The sequence below is a fragment of the Ursus arctos genome, unplaced genomic scaffold (genome assembly GCF_023065955.2).
Source record: "Ursus arctos isolate Adak ecotype North America unplaced genomic scaffold, UrsArc2.0 scaffold_18, whole genome shotgun sequence".
NCBI lineage: Eukaryota > Metazoa > Chordata > Mammalia > Carnivora > Ursidae > Ursus > Ursus arctos.
The window spans coordinates 44,031,085-44,053,841 of record NW_026622852.1 but is presented as its reverse complement, the minus strand read 5'-3'; the positions used below and the strand labels follow the sequence as shown (position 1 = coordinate 44,053,841).

The 22,757-nt window shown below is 42.3% G+C and overlaps 1 protein-coding gene across 3 annotated transcripts in view; it reads left to right on the top strand.

The window, feature by feature from the left end:
* The window catches only part of ASTN2 (astrotactin 2), an 844,134-nt gene that overhangs the window by 329,610 nt on the left and 491,767 nt on the right, over positions 1 to 22,757 (top strand). For all 3 annotated transcript variants that reach the window (XM_044389549.3, XM_026513856.4, XM_026513855.4), the window contains one exon: positions 10,015 to 10,161. In XM_044389549.3, the coding sequence (XP_044245484.1) occupies positions 10,015 to 10,161 (147 nt within the window). The remainder of the gene's footprint in view (positions 1 to 10,014; positions 10,162 to 22,757) is intronic.

Here is a 22,757-nt window from a genome sequence, read left to right as displayed (position 1 = left end):
CCTTGGGCTAGACTCAGTTTCCTTATTTGAAAAATGAAGTGCTGACAAAAATTTATGATTGATCAAATAAAATAATATCTAAAATATTTAGCACAACATGTCATATGTATAAGTGCTCTAAAAATAAAAGATTACCATCATCATCATCATCATCATCATCATCATCATCAATGAAATGGGTTTTCTTTTGAGCTAACAAGCTCCCAGTTTAGGTGATGTTCCAACACAGGCTGGATGACCATGGGATGGAGCATTGTAAGGAACTATCTGTACTGTGTAATCTGTTACGGTCAAAGCCTATTTAGTCCCCCGTGAATCTGAGATCCCATGACTCCTATTAGAACATGTGATACATACATGGGACGTTGGTATGGGGTTTCTGTGAGTTAGGGCAACTTCCAGGAGATGGGAATTCTCTGGCCTTAACAAGCAGGTCTGCCTTAGACATGTTGATAAAAGTAGGAAGAGCACCACATGGCCGTGAGGAATGTATGCAGCTTGTCACAAGGAAAGGTACAGGCAAGCCAAAGTGTAGTGAAGGGTTTATGGACCATCAGACAAAGCCTTGTTTCCCATTATTTTTCAAGTGCCATCTGAGAATCAGGACAAAAATGGGAGGAGGAAGGAGCACAGAGATTTGATGGAACCCCCTTCTTTTGAGGCAGTGTTATATAATGGAAGAAACATTGAATTTGGAAGTCAATAGATTGGCTTAGAATCCCTCTCTGCACTTACTTGTTATGAGCCTCTGGGGAAGTGAATTAAACTCTCTGAGTTTCCATTTCCTCCAGTATCAAAAATGGCAGCATTGCCTAGAGTTTACAATGGATATATGGAACAGAGGAGATTCTGTAGGTAAAGGACAAAATAACTGACCTAGTAAATATTAAATACACAATAAACATTTTTCCTCTTCTCCTACTTTCACAAACCTTGGACCAACGTTCAATGACATCTTCTTAGAGAACAGAATAGTGACCTTTTTGGCAAGCTCTGAGAAAAAGCAGCTAAAAATGTCCGTTTCATGGAAATGGGAGACGATTGGTCAGATCTTCCTTGGTAGCCATGGAAACATGTGGCTGCTCTTTGCTCTGCCCCTTTGCTCCCACTACTTGGTCCCCAGGTCTTCTGTGCCACTCCCTGTTCCATCAACAGTGTGGGCTGAACGTGGTGGTACCACTCAGCAGCCTACAGTCTAAGAGGGTGAACACGGGGGTCAAGCACCAGTGTCTTAAAAACATTTTTATTTTGTAAGTCATTACCAGCTGATTATCACCTGTGGCTCTGAAAATCAAGTGCCACCTTCCCTTCCTTCTTCCCCATTTATTTCTGAGCCTTTCTAGAACTTTAGCTCTTAGAATTGTCACCACGGTTTCTCCTGCACACTGTGCTTTCATGATCTGAGGACAGTCTGCTTTTCCTTCCCCTCATGCACTCCATCAGGCTGCTAAATATCAGTTGAATTGTCTTTAACCTTTCAAGCTGGCCCCTCATACCTGCTCTTTTCCTTCTTTGCATGTGTTTTTCTATGACTCTAAGTTCCATTCTCTGTAAACAATCTTTTTCCAATTAGATACAATTGACATACATCACTGTATATGTTTAAGGTGTACGGTGCATATTGGTTTGACTTACACATTTTGTGAAACAATCACTGCAATAAATAGAGTCAGCATCCATCATCTCATATAAATGCAATGAAAAGAAAAAGCAAAGAAAGAAAAAAAATGCTTTCATTGTGATGAGAACCCTTAGGATTTACTCTCTTAATAACTTTCATATATGCCATACGGCAATGTTAGCTATAGTCATCAAGTTGTGCATTGCACCCCTAGTACCTATTTATCTTATAACTGCAAGTTTGTACATTTTGACCACCTTCCTCCTGTTCCTCCACCTCCCCACCCTCTCCCTCTGCTAACCACAAAGCTGATTTTTTCTACAGGAGTCTGTTTTCGTTTCTGTTCTTTTTAGATGCCACATATAAGTAAGATCATACAGTATTTGTCTTTCTCTGACTTATGTCAGTTAGCATTATGTCCTCAAGATCCATCCATGTGGTCACAAGTGGCAGGATTTTTCTCATTTTTTATGGCTGAGTAATATTCCATCCCAAGTATATGTATGTATGTATGTGTGCACGCATATATCTGTCGATGGCTAGTTAGCTTATTTCATGTTTTGGATATGGTCAATAATGCTGCTGTGAACATAGGGGTACAGATATCTTTTGAGGTTACTGTAAAACTCCCATTTTCTTTTGCTGCTCGGGAACCAGAAGCATAGAGTTAAGACTGACCATGACATTTTCCTCTGTCATTTTCCAGTGGTTAAGTCTTGGTGTTCCCGTTTTTAGCTAGAGGTAGTAATCTCTGCCTTGGGAGGCTGTTGAGAGGTTTATAGGCAAATACAACTAGAATCTTTAGCACAGTGCCTGGCATAGGGGAAACAGTTAATTATTGGGAACTGCAGATATGATTAATAGCAGCCTTTGTATGCACTTTTAAAGTAGCTTATTATTTTTTCCTACTTTGTTTCATGGAATAATGGCTCTGTAATATATTAGTACTTTTGGGATACATCAGGTTAAAGTCTGCTAAAGAGAATTCCATGCAGGTCTTTTCAGAGATCTTAATACCAGATATATAAATATATATACTCTAGTACTTCAAGAGGTGAATATAGAATGTAGCATGTCCCAGAATTCTTTGAAAATGGAAATTTTGTTTTCAGGATCCATTTTGTTTGATGGGAAATACTGTTATGGCTCTTCGGGACATTCAGATATATTTGTGTGGTCAATAGGTCCATAGGTGGGTGCACCATCTTTGTCACCAACACCATTGTTACATCTCCACTGTCATCACCTTAAATGACATTCATACTTCCAGGCCCAGCCATCAGCAGCTGCCATAGAGAAATCCAAAGAGCCAGCTGTCTGGAGTTCCGTGCCACATCTGCCACCAGTGGCTTTATCTTCATTAGGGTGACACCATCCATGTTTATCCATGGAGCAGAGCCAGCCAGTGGTGTTCCCCAGCGGCCTCACAGTAGCACACTGAACTAGTTGAGGCCAGGTAGTATTTTCTGGAGCTCAGAAAGGAAGAGAAAAAGCCATCTAGCCTGCCCCTCTCACCATCTGCTCTCCTTGTGAAGTCCCCTCTGATGATGCAGAGAGGTTCCCTTGAAGACCTATGGTCAACATCAGGTGCGATGATGAGACCACTGTGGGTCCCGTTGTAGTCACCATGGGGCTCTAGGGCAAGTGAGGTCTCTAAGCAGCTTGCCAGTTGGGCTGATTATTCTCTGCTCAGGCCATATCTAGCATGTTGATAGAGAAGTTGTGGAGGGTCGTGGCTAAGAACTTGGACTCTGAAGTCAAATGGTTTTTCATTCATTCATTTATCAGCTTTGAGCTGCACGGCCCTTGGTGAGTGGTGTGCTCAGTTTCCTCCTGTGTAAAATATGGGTGATAACTGACAGCATCTCGTGAAGTTCCTGTGAAGATTAAGTGAGCTACTACATGCAAAATGTTTGGTTATATTGTGCGGCACATAAATGTTTTCATAAATATTAGTGATGATGCTGATACTGATGATGGTGATGGTGGTAATGGTGATATTCTCTGCTAGGACAGTCATTGTAAAAAAATAAAATAAAATCTCTACAAAGTATGATAAAGAGCCTCAAAATATGATTTTAGAGAAAGAGTCAAGCTAGCAATCTTTGGTGTGGAGGAAAGGCTCAAGACAACCTAACTGCCACCTTTCACCAACTACGTCGCTGCCCCGAAGAGAACATATTAGGTGCATCTTATTTGACCTGGGCAGCAAAGGCTGGCTCATCGAGTGAGCATCCAGGGCTGTGAGTACAACCATCTGAGAGAATTGCTGCTTCACAGGGGTTGAGTCTGCTGCCTCTGGAGGTTTGCGTCGGCTGGATGAACGCTGGCACAGACTTATAAAGGAAGGCCCTATGGAAGACTGGGAAAATTACAAATGATTCACAGGATACCGTGGATGTGAGAGTACCAAGGTCAAAGAGCCAGAGAACACGAGAAACTAGTTCACGGCAAAGGTAGAGAGAGGGAGATGAGGAGAGACTTGGCTTCAGGTGGGCAAAATGGGGGCTGAGGGGAGGAGAAGAATGCCCCCTTTTGACCCATCACACTGAAGTAGTCTGTGCACAATCCGGCCATGGGGCAGGCTGAGGATAGAGGGCCCCCTTCTGTAGAGTTCTGAGAAAGTCACAATGTTAAGTATTCTTTCCTCCTCCTCCAACGTGACACTTGCACTTGTCAGACGATTGTCCTAATTTTAGTTTCCAGAAATACACAAAGAGGCAGAGAGGTGCTAGAACCCAGGTGCGGCAGGGATCCCATGAGATGTTCACTGAGGTTCGTGGGGACACCAGCCGTGCTCAGTGGTCACCCTGATACGCAGGGGAATTAGCAGCCTCTCAGTGGCTTTTCATATGACTTCTTCCTGGAGAGAGGTGGTGGTGGGGGCGGGGGAGACGAATCATTGCCAAAGAGAGTCAATGAATATATTTGACTAGAAAAGAAACAGTAACAATATTTCAGTACTGACAACCTTTTGGTAGAAAGGACAACCATATTTAAGCACTCATTCATTCACTCACTCATTAAATTGATGTTTATTGAGCACCTAATATATTCAGACACACTTACAGATGCTGGAAATAATAGAAGGGCACAAGATGAGGTCTGGCACGTAGTAGACACACATTAAATAACTACTTATTGAATGAACTAATTCTCAGATAAGGTCATTGAGGCTTAGAGGAGTAAGGTGACTTGACCATGGGGGCCAGCAGCTAAGTGTAAGAGCCAGAATTCCAGCTTGAGCCAAAGAGCCACATGCCCTGCTGAATATCTGCAGGCAGTGGGCATTTGAAGAACTGAGAAGAAAGAAAAGATAAAGTACGTGTGCTGATCATTACAATTATGATTTCCCATTTCATCTAAATAGCTTCTCCACTAGTTATGGGTTATAATTGCCATTTCATAGATCAGAACACTGAGGCTCTAAGAGTGTAAGTGTAGCTAACAGTTAGCTATTAAATGGAAGAGTCTGGATTTCAGTCTCTATGTTTAAAACCCAAACCCAGCCTCTTCCTCCTATTCTGAGTGGCTTTTTTTTACCTGTTGGGCTCCTCCATCCTAAGGTCCTAGGCTCCTAGAATCCTCGTTCCTCACCCCAACCCCATATGCCATTTGAAGGAAGAAATGACTTCACAGCCTGGGACCTAGTCTCTTGTCCCCCAGAGATACCAGGAGGAAGGAATCAATGGAAATATGGCTGCTTGAAGTTTTCCACACACAGTGGTCTGATGGGGTTAGATCTATTTTCTTCATTGTAAAATGTGATTGATTCAATTCCAAATTTAGCTTAAATTTGATTTTCTTCTCTCAACCTGGCATCTCCAAACTGAGAATCAATCAAACCCCAAATTATAGGCAGCATGTGGATCAACAATGCCGAGTTATTTCCGGTCGAATTTCTCAAGCAATGCGCTTTATGCCATTCTCTGCTGCCATGCGAGAAGTTGAGGGGTAAAAGGGAGGGGAAATGAAAGGGAAATTAGATTATTAACTTTCTCCAGTTCCAGCAATCAATACGCCCTGGTGTAATTCTATTCCTACAGCACAGCTCTCTCTCTGTCTTGCAAGTGACGGGGAGGGAACTGTGAACCGGGAGGCGATACAGGCATAACTGTGACCCTGGCCATCTGACGATGCTTGTGTTATGATCTGGAGCTATCATACATTGATTTTTTTTTTTTTTTTTTGCCAATGGCATGTATTATCTTTTGTCCTCCAGTCAGCCCTGAAAGAAAAGCACTCTTTCCATTTTTCAGGTGGGAGTATTTTGTCTTATTAGGGTTAGATCAACTGGCAAGCATCCCGTGGAGATGTTGTGGTTACGCCAGGACTCGAGCACAGCCACGTCTAGCTTCAGAGGCCATGCTCTTTCTGCAACTACATGATGCCATTGTGGGACCTTTGTTCGGGAGTGAGGTGGAAGGTAATATGATACGGGGGAGAGGATGGAAAGAACTGTTTCTAGTCTCTCTTCTGCCACATACAAGTTGGGTGACCTTAGCAAGTCATTTGGCTGTTCTGTCCCTCTGTTCATTTGTAAAGTGGGGATAGTAGTAACAGTTCATTGTAAGGATTAAATGAGGTAATTAATCCACTAAAATATAAGCTTCAGGGACCTTGGCTGTGTTCACTGTCATTTCCTCTTTGCCTTGAAGAGTATGGAGAAAAAGGTGATGTTCAATCAAAATTGGTTGGATGAATGGATGGATGGATATGAATTCTAGGCGTAGTGCCTGGATCATAGTAAGCATTCCGCAAATAGAGGTTCTCTTCCCTGTCTCTGCTTCCTACAATGCAATACAGAGCCTGGGTGAGAAGGAGGTGGGTTTTTTGGGAGAGAGTTTCTACCTTGCTGCTGTCTACAGCTTCTACTTAGAGCTAAATGCTGATGATCAGTTCCCTTGGCCAGGAACTCTTAAGAAGTCACCTCTGTTTGAGTTCCACTGTGAAGTTTCTGCCAGATCCAGTTGCCATGGAAACTCCCCAAGCCCCATGGGCGGCTCCACAGGCATCTGGCCTAAGTGCAGACTTGACCTCCGTGCTTTCTTCTTCCTGGACTTCAGCTATAACCATGGTGATTCAGGCATTCGCTGAGTAAATGGCTACCCCAGGATACTGTTCATTCACATTCTCCCTTTCACTTCCTCCCTCTTCTTCTGACTCTCCCTTACTATCCACTCTTTTTGTCTTCAGTTCCTTCAAGAATAATTCAGTTCCTAATATATTCTGATAATGTGTTGGACAAAGAAGCAAATGAGTCCTGGTTTCTGCCATTGATGATTAGATAAATACTGATACTTGGCTTGGAAATGATCATTTACCAAGGGCATACCATGTGCCAAGAACTATGCTAGGCGTTTGACATTTGCTGTCTCATTTAGCTCTTACTGCACTCTTAAAGGATGGGTCATCTTGTTCCTGTTTTCCAGATGAGAAAACAGAGAGGCAATACGTTAGCATGACTTCACCCCCCACCCTACTGACTCTTAGAGACCGTGGATGACTGTGAAGGTTTAAATGACATAGGACATAGGACAGCTAGGCCAGCATGAGTCCAGAGAGCTAGTGTGAGCAATCCCATGCCTGCCCCTCATCCCTCTTCTCCCAACCAGAAGACAACTCTCTGGAGCCTGGATGGGATTTCTGGTAGTTCATTAATTAGTAAAAGGAATGTGTTGGTCACATTGCATTTCTGCTGCTGTCTGGGCCAAGTCTGAGAGATGCCCTCCCACAGCCCCAGAGGGTGCTAGTGTCCATCCAGGCATCTGCCTCCTCGATGCCAGGAGCCTCTACCTTCCACATGTCACTCTCTGGGTCACCTTCCCAAGAATGTGTTCATGCTGGACTCATCCTTACATGTTTGTCCCCTCAGAACAGACTCCATAGAATCTCGAGTGGAAACTCAGCGCTGCTGCTGACTGCTGTTTGGGGGTTTTGTTAAGTATCTAGGCTTGGGACAATATGTTGACTTTTTAAGGAAAGACTTACACAGAGCACCAACTCCTAGTCCATACCCTAGTCCATAAGGAGAAAATGCCAATATTAGATTGCTTATGCTATTTAGTTACTAAACTGTTTATATTTTAGAGTTTGAAATGGCTTTTTTGTGGTCCTCAGAGGAAAAATGAAGTGTGTTCCCCTTTTTTTGGTGGTCATTTTGGGCTTAAGGATTTCCTGTTCACATGACACCAGGACCAAATTTCTAAATTTTATTTGCTATTCCATTTAACAAATATTCAACAAATATAGCAACCCCAAATAGATGAATAGTCTCTAGCATAAGCTATGCCTTGTCCTAGGGCTAGCAATAAAGATCAAGATACTATTCTTAAATTAAGGAATTTCTAGGTTCCAGGCAGTGAGCTTAGTGTGAGAAATGTAAAGATGGTGAAGATGGGATCCTTTCCTTCAAGATGCTCACTGTTTATTAAGAAAAAGAAATATCCATACAAAAAAATCCAAAGTCAGCTGTCCATAGGGTTCTTGTTCCATTAGGATTCACCAGCCTGGCAATGTTGCTTGTTTATGGTTGGCGTGGTTTTGATTGGTCAGCACCTGTGTCTGCTTACTAATATGTTACTATCCTCCCCGGATGTTCCGATGCATTTACTGAGATTCCGCCATGTCCCAGACACTGTGCTAGATGTTGGGATACAGTGGTAAGCAAAGGGCATGGCACCTTCCCTCAAGGAGTTCACCATCTAGTTACTAGAATCTAGTGTTTGAGAAACACAACAAATGTAGGCTGTTTGTTTGCCTAGAGGGAGAGGAATCTACATTTGTGGTTAATCTCAATGAGTGATGAGGGACAAGGAAACAAGTGGGTTTCTATGCAAAGGAAATAATACCTATGATAACGTTAGCATGAAGAAGTGTTGACTGGGGTGGCACTGCGGTTATGCAGCCCTGCCCGCACCTGGGCCCGGGAGGGGAGAGCAACAGGAGGTGTGAGTGCAGAGACCCACCATGAAAGGCCTCGGATGCCAGGCTGATGAGCATGGATGGCATCCTGTGCCCAGATGCTATAAAGCAGCTCAAGGGGTTCTGGCAGGGAATGAGATGGGAAGATGTGCCCATACCTCACTCATTCCACAAGCAAACAGACAATAGAGACGAGGGGAAAGAGGTGAAAATGCTAAGGACACAGAATAAATAGGACTGTGTGGCTGTGCAGATGCTATAAAGGAAGAAGACAGCAAAGTGAGGGACATCTAGGTGAATGGTGGTGTTTTCGGTAAGTTGGCAAGTCCAGGAGGAAGTGGAGGGGGAGAGGGGGAGGAGGTGGAGGGGAGGAGCACAGGTTTAAAGAGAAAATAACGTGTCCAGTTTTGAATATGTTTATGCCATGCCCTTGGGACTTCCAGAGGAAGATGTCTGGGAGGTTTGGGCATAAAGATTTGCTCAAAAGAAGAGCCTCGGGGGTGATAGAAATTTGGGAGCCATTACTCTAAAAATAGTAATCAAAACCTTGAAAGTTGGTGTGAATAACAAGGCCTAAAGAATGAGACCCAGTGGGGACTTAGGACACAGTCCACAGAATTTCTTTGCTGGCCCAGTGCTCTGCTAGCCATGCAAATCCAATCTACTCATCCTACTGCATCATTAAATTGTCTTTAATTTTTCCAGGCAAAACTCCCCTCCCCATCCTGTGTCCTCTATTAGTTCTTAGTACAACTTGCCTTGGGTTCTGACTCACTGTGGTTAAGCCTGCCTTTGCCCCCTAGCCTGCAAGCTCCTGAAGATCAGAAACTATTCTGCTCCTGCTCTATGTGTGTCTACGTAATAGGTGCTCAGTAAAAGCCTGTGAAATTAACTTGTACTGATAAGCTTCCACCATTCTGTGAAAACCAGTTAGATGACAGACACTGTGTCTGTCCACTATGCCACGTAATCATCACAACCTGTGAGCTGCTTCTTACTGTCCTTACCATACATATACGAAAACTGAGGTTCACAGAATGAGACAGGTCACAATTTGAACCCATGGTTGTCAAACTCCAGAGTTCATGCTCATTCCTCTAGGCTCAATGAATTCAACACTTCTCACTTCTTCCTGCTTGTTTCTAAAGCCAGTAGAGAGTTTAATGTCATCTACATAATTATCAAGAATGACCAGCCTAATTGAGAGGGAGGGAGGGAGAATTGCCACAGTTTTCATGAAGCTTCTTTCTTTCATCTATACCGAAGGATGTAATAAGCCCATTTTCTAGAGAGTTAAGTTGAGATCCAAGAAGGGCTGCTGAGATGTCATTGGCAAGTCCAGAAGTTGGAAAATATGATCTCTTTTTCCAGCTTCCCATTTGGAAAAGGGCAGGATTCCCAAATTCCATGCTATCCCTATTTTCTTACCTCATGGACTTATGTATCTTTGTGTATATTTTTGTTACTAGGTTTGCTGAAAAGCCCAGTGAACAAGACAGCCTTGACGCTGATTGCTGTGAGCTCCTGCATCCTGGCCATGGTGTGTGGCAGTCAGATGTCCTGTCCACTCACCGTGAAGGTGACTCTGCATGTGCCTGAGCACTTCATTGCAGACGGTAAGAAGCAAGCATAAAAGATGCCCCATACCTGCTCATCACCGTGCACCCCTGTCTGGTCAGATGTCCTCCATGCATGGCCCAACTTCACAATTAGATTACAAAAAAAATAAAAAATAAAAAAAAAATCCAAATCCAAAGGCCTTGAAGAGGCCCTTATGATTTGGAATCCTGCATTATGTGAATGGAACTACAGACTGCTTTTTGCCACGGGCAAGGATAAGATTTGTTAAATAAAGGAAGAATTCAAATGTGAGTGCAGAAAGATTGAGCTACTACAACCTACTATTTCTTATTATGCTTCTGAATCCTATTCCACCTAAAAATATCACCCCTAAAATACTATTTTCTAATTAAAAAATATGACAGACAAGATCATATGAGCTTTGTTGGAATCTCCTAAATATCCTGGAGAATACTCACATCTCATTCCCTGTAAATGTACTTTGTAAGTATGTTATATCCTACTCTTCACCCAATTAATTTGAATTAATGAGACACTGTAGTCACTATAATCATTTGCAAAGCATGGCCCAAGAAACTGATTAAGGTGCTTGAGATCTATTGTTAAAGTGCCCTCCAGAAAGTTGTCCCACTTCACATACTCCAACAGGATGTGATGGCACCTCTTTCCCCAAATGCTTGTCCAAGTGCTTGGCATTCGTATTTTTAAGTGTATTGAAGGTTATCAGAAATATAATGAAGAAGGCATATTAAGTATGCAGCTTAATGAATTTTTACATAAGAGTCCACCCAGATTAAAGCATACAACATTCCCAGCACCTTCAGCTTCCTTATGCTCCCTCCCCGTTAATGCCCTCCCAGAGGTAACCACCATCTGACTTCTAGCACCCACCATATTAGCACCATTGTTTGTTTAAAACTTTTTCCAGTTAGATATGTATTGGATGTTTTTGAGATCCTTACTCAATATTTGTCAACTTACCTCAAGGTAACTCACTTTTATCTTTAATTTTTAAGTTCATGTTCAGAACATAGCACCAATCCCTTCAGTATGTTTTATCCAAAGTGGAACTTTCACCTCCTTTCTCTGAAACACTCAGACTTCTATTAATGCATCCTGTGATTGCTCCCACTTCACCATGTGATCTAGCCTCTACTTGTGTTTCACCTGAACTGCAAATAAGTTCAGTATTTCTCATTTTATATATCATGCAGTGGATTTTCTGAACTAAGAACAATACTTTTAGTTCATTCCTATCAAATCATGTGTGCACATATAACAGGCAAAACTGTGAGTGTGAGATAAAGGGATAGCGGAGGGAGCCAGAAGGAATCAAATTTACAGAATTATCCAGGTAATGTAGGCTGATGAATACTGGGATTGGAAGAATTGCCAGAACCTGGGTGTGGTTGGCGTATGGAGATGAAAGTCTGGGAGTGATGAACAATGAGTTTGGGAAAACCAAAGGGACAAATTTTGGCCATTATTAAAGACACGTGACCTTAATTTAGCTTTACCTGTCCGTACTCTTTAACTGTAGAATGGTAGGCCTTAGCAACATTCAAATTTTGAATATTTTCATGCATGTAGAAGTAGAGCTCCTAAGAGTTTGAGTTACCTGCTCAGAGTCATGTTAAATACTTTAATGGCTAAGAGCAGAGGCTATAGAATAATACAAACATGAATTCAAATAGTTGCTCTGTTAACTGCCATTTCTATAGCTAGGTGAAAGACTTATCTCTCTGAGCCTCAGTCTCTGTGTTTATAAAATGGGTATGATAATAATACCTATCTCATTGGATTATTGTGAAGCCTATAATTCCGCATTTACCAGATTTTCAGATAACATGTAGTTGGGAAATTGCAAAATCGAGGGATCACCCAAGAAAACCCCAAAACGTGTGATGGCTCAGAAAGATAGACAAAAATGTGGTGAATTAAAAGGTGCCCTTTCTCAGTGATCCTTATTCTGTTCTCTGTCATAAATTTATTTTTTAAATTTTGTTTTATTTATTTTTTTATTATTATGGTAGTCACCATACAGTACATCATTAGCTTTTGAGGTAGTGTTCCATGATTCATTGTTTGCATATAACGTTTTTATCATAAATTTAAAACTTTATAACTTCCTGCAGAGTTGTCTGTTTCTGCCTCTAGACTGGAAACTCCATGAGGGCAGGAGTTGTGTCTTCTGGGAGAGATGTTGTATCCCTGATGACAAGCACACTGTCTGGTCCATGGTTGATGCTCAGTAAATATGTGTTGAATGAATGAATGAAATCTGAATTAAAGCAGACTTACAGATGGTTCTGTGGGATTCTTCTGTTTGATCACTATGAAGAAAGGAGAGGCTGAGTCAAGGAAACTAAGGCAGAGAAAGCATACAGAACAAGGATAATTGAAAATGACCATGGAGTGCATGGTCTAGAGAGTGCAAGTATTAGAGAGTACAAACATGGCAGGCAATGCTAGGTGACCTAGCCCAAAGGGTCTCAGTTTCAAGGTTTAATGGAACCCCCTTCCCCTACATGCTGCATTGTTTTGGTTAGGAATATGTCCTTTGAAATAAGTATGTTTGGATTCAAATCTCAGTTTCCTTATTTAATTGCTGTGAAATATAAGAGAGTCAGTTAAGCTCCCTGAATCTCAATTGTTCTTATCTGTACAACGGAAATTACTTTGAAAGTATCGAATGGCAATCACGTATATAAAATACCAGTAAAATATCTAAAACATTGTAATTGCTAAATAAATAGCAGTTATTACTCTTATTCCTAAAATGATCCATAAAGGAAGAGACATCAGAAGCTGGGACATAGCAGGATAAGAAGGCATAAGAAACTAAATAGATGAGATTCTTCTATTCTAATAGATTCTAATAGAATCTAACAGATTCTATAATTCTTTTGGGGATCAGCAGGAATCCTGAGAACAATGAATACTTAAAGTCAGGTAGATGGCTGTCTAATAGTTCTCGGCAAGCAGACCTGTCCCAGCATGATCCCAGTGCCTCCTGTGGGTGGATAATCTATGAGTATTGCGCACTCCATTCCCCCACCAGCTCTCCAAAGCGATCTTTATTAACCCCATTTGACAGATAAGAAAACCAGAACTTGAAAAAGGGTGGAATCCAGCTTTTTATGGGGGTGGAGCAGGGCCTAACAAAGAACCATTTATATGAGTTGGACTAGTCGGGTTTCTAGCTCTGATTTCTAGAGATCCAAGAGTGTTATGCAGGAAGGCAAGAGGGGAAATGATGCTGGTGTCTATTTTCCTGAACCCTTATTATCTGTTGGCATTAATATTTGTAAATGCATTGATACATAGCATAAATGCAGTAAAGCAAACAGAATGAAAGTGTACAATTCAGTGACTATATATATATATATATATATATATATATATATATATCCGCATATCATAATATAGGCCCCCACCTAAGGCCACCGGCTGAGTTATAAACAATGTCGTAATAAGGACTATCAGAATGAAAGCAGCCCCCATCAAATGGAAGGACTCCATTGAGACAAAGCCACCCAAGGACCTTGGCCAAGACAGTGCTCACATTTCTCACCTCCCCCAGAAACCTTAAGCTGTCAAGTGTTAGCCCTTAGTGAGCCCTCATCCAACCCTGCGAGTTGAGCTGTCCATGGTGCTGAAGCATGGGAAGGTTGGGGGAGGCTGAGTAATGAGGCTGGTCTTCAGAAAGAAAATGAATTCTGCACTTGTGTTATATTTGATGCTTACTGCCCATTATAGGTAAAGGTCAGCACAATATAGCACTTGTCCAGACACCAGTTGGCACGAGCAATAAATCCTGACAGGCTGCATTGAAACCCTTGGCAAATATCACCCCTTTCTTTGTCTGGGTCTTCTCAAGGCCGGTAATGGCTTTTTGCCCTGCTAAGTAACACAGTGAAGACACAGACTAGGTTTGTGTCCAAACTTACTGAATTATCTGTTTTTTTTTTCATCTGTGGCCTGTAAGTCATCTACATTTGGGTCATTTGGGCTGATTAGCCTAAGAACTAATGAATCACATTCTCTAGGGGTGGAGCCCAAATATTAATATTCTTAATGAGAACTCTGTGATCAATTAACAGAAGTTTGAGAGCTGTGTTAATACATTAATATCTCTGTAAATGTTACTTTTTTCCCATCCAACAGAGGTAATAACTCCTTGAAACACCTTGGGTTCCTGATAAGGGGCTTGAGTTTTTTCCATCTTTGATTTTATCAATGTCATATTAATGGAGCTGCCACATGCTGTAGGTCCAGTGGTTGTCCATAGCACTAAATATAATGTGAATGGCCCACAATAGGTTTTATAACAAAGCAGCCCTGGCAACATGGATTTGGGTTTCGTCCAAATTGTCATGTAGGTGGCATTATGGATGAGTGGTTATTGGTTAATTTTTAAAGCTTATCTTATTTGAGATGTCGGTTTGTGCATCCCTTGAGGCTCCCAGTATAAGTCAGGATATATTTACCCAATATTCTGCCCCTACAGTAAGCCAGTAGAAGAGACGACTTTTTTTTTTTTTTCTGAGAGAGAGAAAAGGAGAAAGAGAGAATCCCACAACCCTCTGAGATCATGACCTGAGCCAAAATCAAGAGTCATACGCTTAACCAACTGAGTCACCCAGGTGCCCTAAAGAGACAACTTTTGAAGGAATAAGTTGTTTAGATTAAGTGGGTGAGGTGGCTCCATTCTAGTGTAGACAAATAACAGTACACCTAGAGTTCTCTGTTATATTCTGTTCTGTTCTGTTCTGTTCTGGGAGTCATACTTTCAGAAGGTGAGTGATATATTGGAAGTTGTCCAAAGGAGAGGCTTTGTAGTTGAGATTGGAAAAATATTGTGGATACCTAATGACCTCTCAGGGAAAGGGTAGAGGAGAATCATTCTATAAGAAGAGTTGGAGGAACCTAAACAAAAAGTGAACCTAATATTATTGAGTAAGTCTGTTATAAATATGGCAGTGTTCATAGACTTTCATGGAATTACTTACTCATTCAAGTCTCATAACAGAACTGTGATGCAGCAATTTGGCATCCCCATTTTGCATACATGGAAGGTAGGTCTCAGGGATGTTAAGTGATTTGGTCAGATTGACACAGAAGTGAAGCAAGGTAGGAGAGCCCAAGTTTACTTGAACCCCTAGCCCAAGATCCTTCCATGCTCCACTCTTTGATAAATACGACTGTAGTCATTATTATTTATCTTGAAAAGGGGGACAGGCTTGGAAGTCCCCAGGAAGCAAAATTAGAGATAGCTGGGTGATGAGGGTGGTCAGAGATGATATAAAATTGATCCTTAGTCTGAAAATGTCTTCACTTTCTGAGCTTCAACCTCATTATCTATAAAGTGGAGATTATAGCAATACTTATCTCATAGAGTTTTTGTGAAGAATAAATGAAATAATGCTCATAAAGCTTTTAGCTCAGTTCTGGAGACCTGGTAATGGCTCAATAAATCATATAAAGGTTAGCAGTTGTGATCATTTTTGTTTAAAATTGGAAGGGGGTCGTTGCAAGGTAAGAAGTTCCCCATCATAGGAATTTTCCTGAAAAGAGATGACCACATTTCTGTGAAGCCATAGAAGAAAAGTGAAGTTGACTTGGGTACATGATATTTTGATTCAGAGCCATTTTATCAGAATATAAATTTTTAAAACGTTTAAATTTTTAGGACTTTTAAAGTGTGTTTGTTTATTCTTTACTACCGCATTCCTGGGTGTCACCCATTCTTTGCATAGGCTCAGAAATGGAGTAAAACTCAGGAATGAGTGAAGGCTAGGAACATCTCTTGAATACTTTACTTGGCTAACACACACACACACACACACACACACACACACACATGCACAGAAACACAGTGATTTATGTTGTTATGTTCATTGCATCAAAATATTCATGCCAAAATATTTGTTAAGATTGAGTTGTTAGCATTGCCTTTTGGGCTAGACTAGGTGATATTCAAATCCTCTTTGTTTTCTTTGACGGAGGAATTTGGGGTCTGAGGGTTCCTTACCAGCCTATGAAATCCTGAAGTGGAAATTTCCATCATTAGGTTGGCCTAGTTTATTAATAAGCCATATGTGTAGCTGCTTTTGGACACAAAAATTGTATACAATGAGTCATGGTCTATACTTGCTTCCACCCCTACTTCATGTCTTCCAACCCAAGAGAGTGAGCTAATAACGTGGCTTCATGCCTTTAATGAAGAATGAGGTTATAACCAACCTCAGAGCTAGTTTGCAGTGATTTGAATACATGGAAGGAGTATTTTCAACTCTTAGAAGGAAAAATTACACCACACTGAAGGTGGCTGATTAGTCACAAATGCAAAGAATCTTGTCTAAAGAGTGTAGTTCCTTGGAACTTCTGCTCTCTGGCATGATCTGGGGCTTTGTTTTAAAATGTTCAGTGTTGATTGCAGACCTTTGAGCACCATAGAACCTATACTGTATGGTGAGTAACATAACATAATAATTTTTTTTTTAAAGAACCTATTTAGGTATAAAAGTTCTCTACAGCAGGGTCTCTGCCTTGTTTGTCCTTCATTGCTTTGCACAATTCCATGCAGTTATGGCAGATAGGCTACCTTGCCTTGTATCTTCCTCCCTCTATGCATTTGCTTAAATGTTGCTATCCACCAGGAGTGCCCTTCCTAATTTCCATATACTGCAACCCTCCCATCTCTAAGACCTAACTTAGTTTTCTCCTTCTTCCAAAAAACCTTCTATAGCAAAACCCCCAAAACTTCTTCAAAGAAAACTCCAGTCAGAAATAATCCCTTCTTCCTTGAAAACTACATCGAACTGTATTTGTACTTTTTAAATAACTCTGCAGTCTACCTTTAGTCACTGTTACTGTTATGAATATATTGTTGGAACAACTGCCATGGTCCTAAGAACTGGCCTCCTGTGTTAAATCTTGCTCTCCTCCAGTCTGTTCTCAACAGTACAGATGGAGCGATATTTCGAAATGAACAATCTCAACATATTGCATCTTCCCATAAAACTTGTTTAAGTATCTCTAATTATAATTGTTGTAAAGAATGAACTTCGTAACATGGGTTTTAAGTCCCTGCAAGATCAGGTCCCTGCCTACCTCTCTCTTCCAGCCTCAACTTACTCCACTGCCTCTACATGGGTTCTTTAGATAAACATGGCTGCCTCCTGCCTCAGGGCCTTTGCAAAGTTGTTCCCACTGCTTGAAAAAATTTCTCCCCACTTCCTTAGTTTCTCCTGGACAAATTTATTTACCCTAAAGTGATTGACCTCCCCTTTTCATATTAGGTCCCTTCCTAATCATTCTCTACAAGCCCTGCTCTATTCCTTGATTTCACTTATTTCAGTTGTTAATTATATATTATCTAGTTAATGTTAGGCTCTCCCATTAAGTTGGAATCTCCATAAGGCTAGAGATACTATGGGTTTTGCTCATTATATTCAGCACCTAGGACAGCGTCCAAAACAGAGTTTGTGTCACCAAAAAGCATTCATTGAATGAAAAAAAAAAGGGAAAGAAAAAAAAAATGAAATGAAAAAAAAGAAGTGATTTCCCTAGCTAGACTTAAATTTCCTCAAGGTCAAGGGCCACAGCTTATTCATGTCCTAACCTATTGTGAAACCTAACAGAGGCTTCAGTAGACATATAATAAATTGTGTCTGTGAAATGAATGAAGGGAGGGCGGGGAGGCAGGTGGACCTAGATGCCCTCAAAAGATAGATCCTGGGGAGTGACGGTACACAAAATCTGAGTTTTCTTCTCCTTCTGTGATTGACTTTACTCCCCACAGTTTTTGTTCCCATCCCCAAAGATAAGAAACTCCAATCAAAATCCCATTTCTCCCCCAACACCAAAATGAAGCAAGCTTTATCTGGAAGCCCAGGCAGAGGGGAAAATATAAATTGAGCTGAGATTCAGAACACCCAAGGGGGGGAGGTGGCAATGAAATACCAATAAACTATATTAATATGCTGAAATCAGGAAGAATAGGTTGAACTCCAACCCAGATTTAATAACTATACATGAGAGAGTGCAGGGAGAAGGCAAGGCTAGGTTTCAGTCAGAATTAAAATGAGATCTGTAATGAAACTGGTAATATAATTATAAACTGTGAAAACTTTTTTCCCTTCTCCCTCTTCTTGTACTTAATGGGCAACTCGTTCAGCAATGGCCTGGAGCTGGTGCTTGGAGCGGTGAATACCCCCTAGAGTGGAATCTGCTTCCCCCCCCCCCCCCCGCAAACCTCTTCATTAGAAAAGTCTGAATCCACAAAACCATGGAAGGAAAAGAAAATGCTTCAAGCCATTTCTTCTTTAAATAGTAACCGATCCCCAGGTTAGAAGTGACAAGGGGCTTAAGAGACAATGAACCCCAGAAAACGGTTCTAGGCAGCTGAACGTGTTCAGGCTTTTAATGATATCACAACAGCCAGTTGGGTTGGGATTTTTAATGACACTCTGTGTTAAGATGTTAGCTTGGCGTCTGACCAGGAAGAATTGTTATTAATTTCCTTTCTTAACAAAAGGGATAACTGAGTTTGACATCCACAATTGGAGACTAATTTCTGTGTTTTGATAGCACATTGAGTCCAAAAATACATTCCTAGGAACTGGGGGCAGAGGACGGTTGAAAGGGGTAGGGAAATTTAATTTCTTCTCATTAATAATTCCATTCTGCTGTTGCGAGCAGAAGATCACTTTGACTTTGCGACGGGGAGGAGAGAGTGATGGATGGGAGCTTTGACGAGAGGGAGCTTGAGATTATAGTTAGTTGTTCCATCCTTGTTGGCATGGTGTTTGCAGAGTGGTGTAGGGGTGAGGCAGGGGTGCAGTGCTGGGAGAGAGAAGGTAACATGGTGCAGTGGTTAAGTGCATTGATCTTTGAACCAGGAGACATGAGTTCTACTCCCAGACATTCTGCTTTCTAGGTTGTCTTCCCCCCCCACCCTTGGGAATATTGATTCATCTCCCTGAGCCTCAGTTTCCTCATTCAAAAGCACTGTTAATGCTCCCTGCTTCAAATGAGTGTCAGTGGGCTGATGCATGTGGAATCACGTGGCCAACTGTGAGAATTGGTCTGATGATGAGAACATGGTGCTTTTTCCCTTTCTGTTGTTCATAAGATTATTATTTATAAAGAAAATAAAGGAGTTGGAAAGAGCTCTTAGTGGGTATGGCCACATCAGTAGATGGTACAATTTTAGGGATGCTTAGCTGGGCCAAAAGCATGAAATTAAATAGTTAAGAATTAGTTCATAACAGTACTTCCTTATTCATACACAATGCCTGTTTTCTTCTCTCCCTTCTTCCCTTCCTCCCTTCCCGTGATCAACAAATATTGCACATCCCCTTCTCCATGGAGTGTGTAGATGTCAGGGTGCAGACACAGATAGAGCACACCCTCTGACCTCTCCCGGAGAGAGAGAGAGAGTTGTACTGGATGCTGTGGGGACAGAGAAGAGGGGCAGCCAACTAGCCCAAACTGGAGATGGGGAGTGCTGCTAAGGGAAGGATGTCTTGAGGGGTGTTACCTGAGCTGGAACTCAGAGCCATTGATGGTTACCTGGAGTTGGGTGCTGGATGACAGCAGGCTTCTCAGAGAGGCATGGGCTCTTTCCAATACATGCATTGAGACCCTGCTGGACAAGCCTCCTGTTGATGAGCCAATACCAACACTAATAATTGGTAACATTTACAGAACACTGCTAAGCTCCAGGCCCTTTGCTAAGCACCTTGCAAACGGTTATCTCATTTAATTCTAATACCTCATGAAGGAGACCCAGACATTCTCCGAACCATTGTCGAGTTAAGGGAAGCTGAAGCCTGGGCAGTTTATGTGACCACCTCAATGTCACACAGGCAGGAAGGGGTTGAGAAAAATTATTTCAAATTAGTGGTGGCAGAATGTGGTAGACAGAGAATTAGATGCCTGCATTTGGGGTGTGGCTTCGAACTCCCAAGGACTTTGGCAATCTCTGCTTCTCCGGGCCTCAGTTTTTTTTTTTTTTTTTCCCCTTGTACAATCTGGGAAGGGAACAAGATGGTACTTACAATTCCTCCCTGCCCTAACATTCTAAAACTGGAATGACAAATACTGTGATTCAAAGTCCCCTTTTACTCATCCCATTGGGTACGTGGCCTCTGAAGTCTTTATGCAGCCATCCCATTAGCAGCCCCATCTCTTCCGACTCTTGTCTGGGCCTCTCTGTCTGGGCCATGCGGCCCCCTGAGCAAGGATCTTGGGAGCAAAGGCAGCTGAGCAAACCTTGCACAGCCCACAAGTTGCCATTTGAAGAAAGCTTAGAAGGATCACAGCCAAGCTTGGGCAGGGACTGTGGGCTCCCAAGGCTGCTGGGATGAAAAAAGAAGTGGTGGGGAGCCGGGCCATGGTGGGAAAACTGCCTCCCCTTCTCCAATTCCCAGCTTCAGCTGCCAAGGGACCTTGAGCATCTCGGATGCCAGAAAGAGTCTGGGAGGGAGAGAATGCATCATATTCAGAGGGTAGAGATGAGATGGGAGGAATAATTAAAACCTGCACATCCCTCCTGCCTCTCTGCACTCCCTCCGTCAGGCCCCTGGTGCCCAGCAGAGCCTCACTGTTTGGCTTTCTTCCCCAGCCACCCCTCTGGATCATCTAAGCTAAACATATCTGCAGCTGCACAGCCTGGGTTTAGGGGCAGCTGTTGGCAACTTTCTGATCCTTCTCTAAAGGCCTGGGCATCTTACCTGCAGCTTCGATGATCCCCAGAGCCCAGAGCACCCGTGAGCTTTCCATGTATTCCCTCTTCTGCTTTAACCCTAACTCCCATTTTGGCTTTATTGATGAATCCAGATATTAAGGCTTTCAGCTAACCCTTGCTAAGCATCTGTGCAGGGAAAGAAGTCGCACTCTGGGACACAGTCAGCACAGGGAAAAGGAGGGCGAGATGGGGAAAGCACAAGAGATTTAGAATCAAAAAACAACAGGTTCAAGTCTGCACTTCTCTACTTACTAACTGTAGGTCTTGGGTGAGTCACATCACTGCTCTGAGCCAGCAATTTCACCATCTATAAAAGTAAAGCTCTTACCCCCTACTTCACAAGGTGACGGTGAAGATGCTATGAAAATATCCCATAACAGGTGCTCCGTAAATGCTAATCATATCCTCAAAGAGATCACACCTGTTATTTAAAGTGACAGGGTAACTATAAAGCAGAAGACCACAATAGAAGGCAAATCATAATCTGGACCAGGTAGGGCATAGAGACAAGAATCAGCAAGGTTGTCAGGGAAACCTGGAGTATTTTCCACTTGCCAGTTCCAGGTAAAGCCTTAGGGAGGGAGATGATTTGTCCCATTGGAAAGAGATGGATGGGTAGAATTGGGAGTGAGAGTGTGCTCTGTTGGAGATGAGGAGGGAGTGAGAACAAGAAGGACAATGTTTCAGGCAAAGGGGACAACATAAGAAAAGGTGTGACCGGAACAAATAACATCCAGAGCATCCCAAGTTCCAAGGGGCATAATGGGGACTAATGGGAGGAGCAGATGGAAGGCCAGGGTCTCATTGTTGGGTTTCCCTCATGGCAGTGATTGGAAGGCATGCAGCCCCTGAAGGATTTAAACAAGACAGCGTAGAGGTCACAGTTGCTTTTACAAAAGACAATGCAAGATGGTAATTAAGAGTTCAGGCTGTCGAGTTAGACGCATCTGGGTTCAAATGCTGACTCTGTGAATTAGTAGTTGATATTACAGATATTACTTAACCTTTCTGGCCTGTTTCTTAATCTACAGAGTAGGCATGATAATAATAACTTCCTCTTGGGAAAGTTAAATGAGATACTATCTGTCAAGCATTCAGCAGAATGTTTGGCAAACAGGAGGCACTCGGTAATATTCATTTTCACTGGCATTTCACCCTCCTCATTAAGTTAGGTCTCCCTGTTAAATGTGCGCTCAGCACATTTGTAATTGCTTATTCAATGTCTAATTTGGTTAAGAGTCTGGGGCGCAGAATTACACTCCCTAGGTTCGATACTTGGCTCTGATACTTTCTCGCTGTGTAGCACTGAACTAGTTATTCAATTCCAAAGGCTCTGTTTGCTCATCTGCGAAATGGGGATGACAGCAGTAAAGGGCAGTCGAGTGACTGAACAGGAAGCAGTTGGCCAGCACGTGGCACACAGTCATTGCTTAGGAAACCCCTGCTCATGCTGCCTTCAGCCCCTTATGGGCCCAGAGGTTAGCTGTCTCGTTCCTGTGAGATCTCCAGTAACTCAGTGGGTGTTCAGTAAAGACTCGAGGGCTGAGTGACCAGGAACCTGATAAGGGGCTGTTACGTTTGTCTGTATGATGATGTCTGAACTAGGGCATTAGCAGTGAGAGAGAAGACAAGGGAGTTCCTATAGGGCTGGAACCCCCGACATTTAGTAACTCACTGCAAGGAGGGGCCGAGGAGGGGAAGGAGTCACAGACAGCTCAGTACCTGCCTCCTGGCATCCCTGAGAGGCTGGTGACCCCAGACATCAAAATAAGAACGTCTTCTGCCAAGCTGTGAAGTGTGGTGGTTAAGACCACAAATGCCAGGGGCAGAGGACAGGGGTTCAAATCCTAACTCCGCTTTTCCCATGGCCCAGCT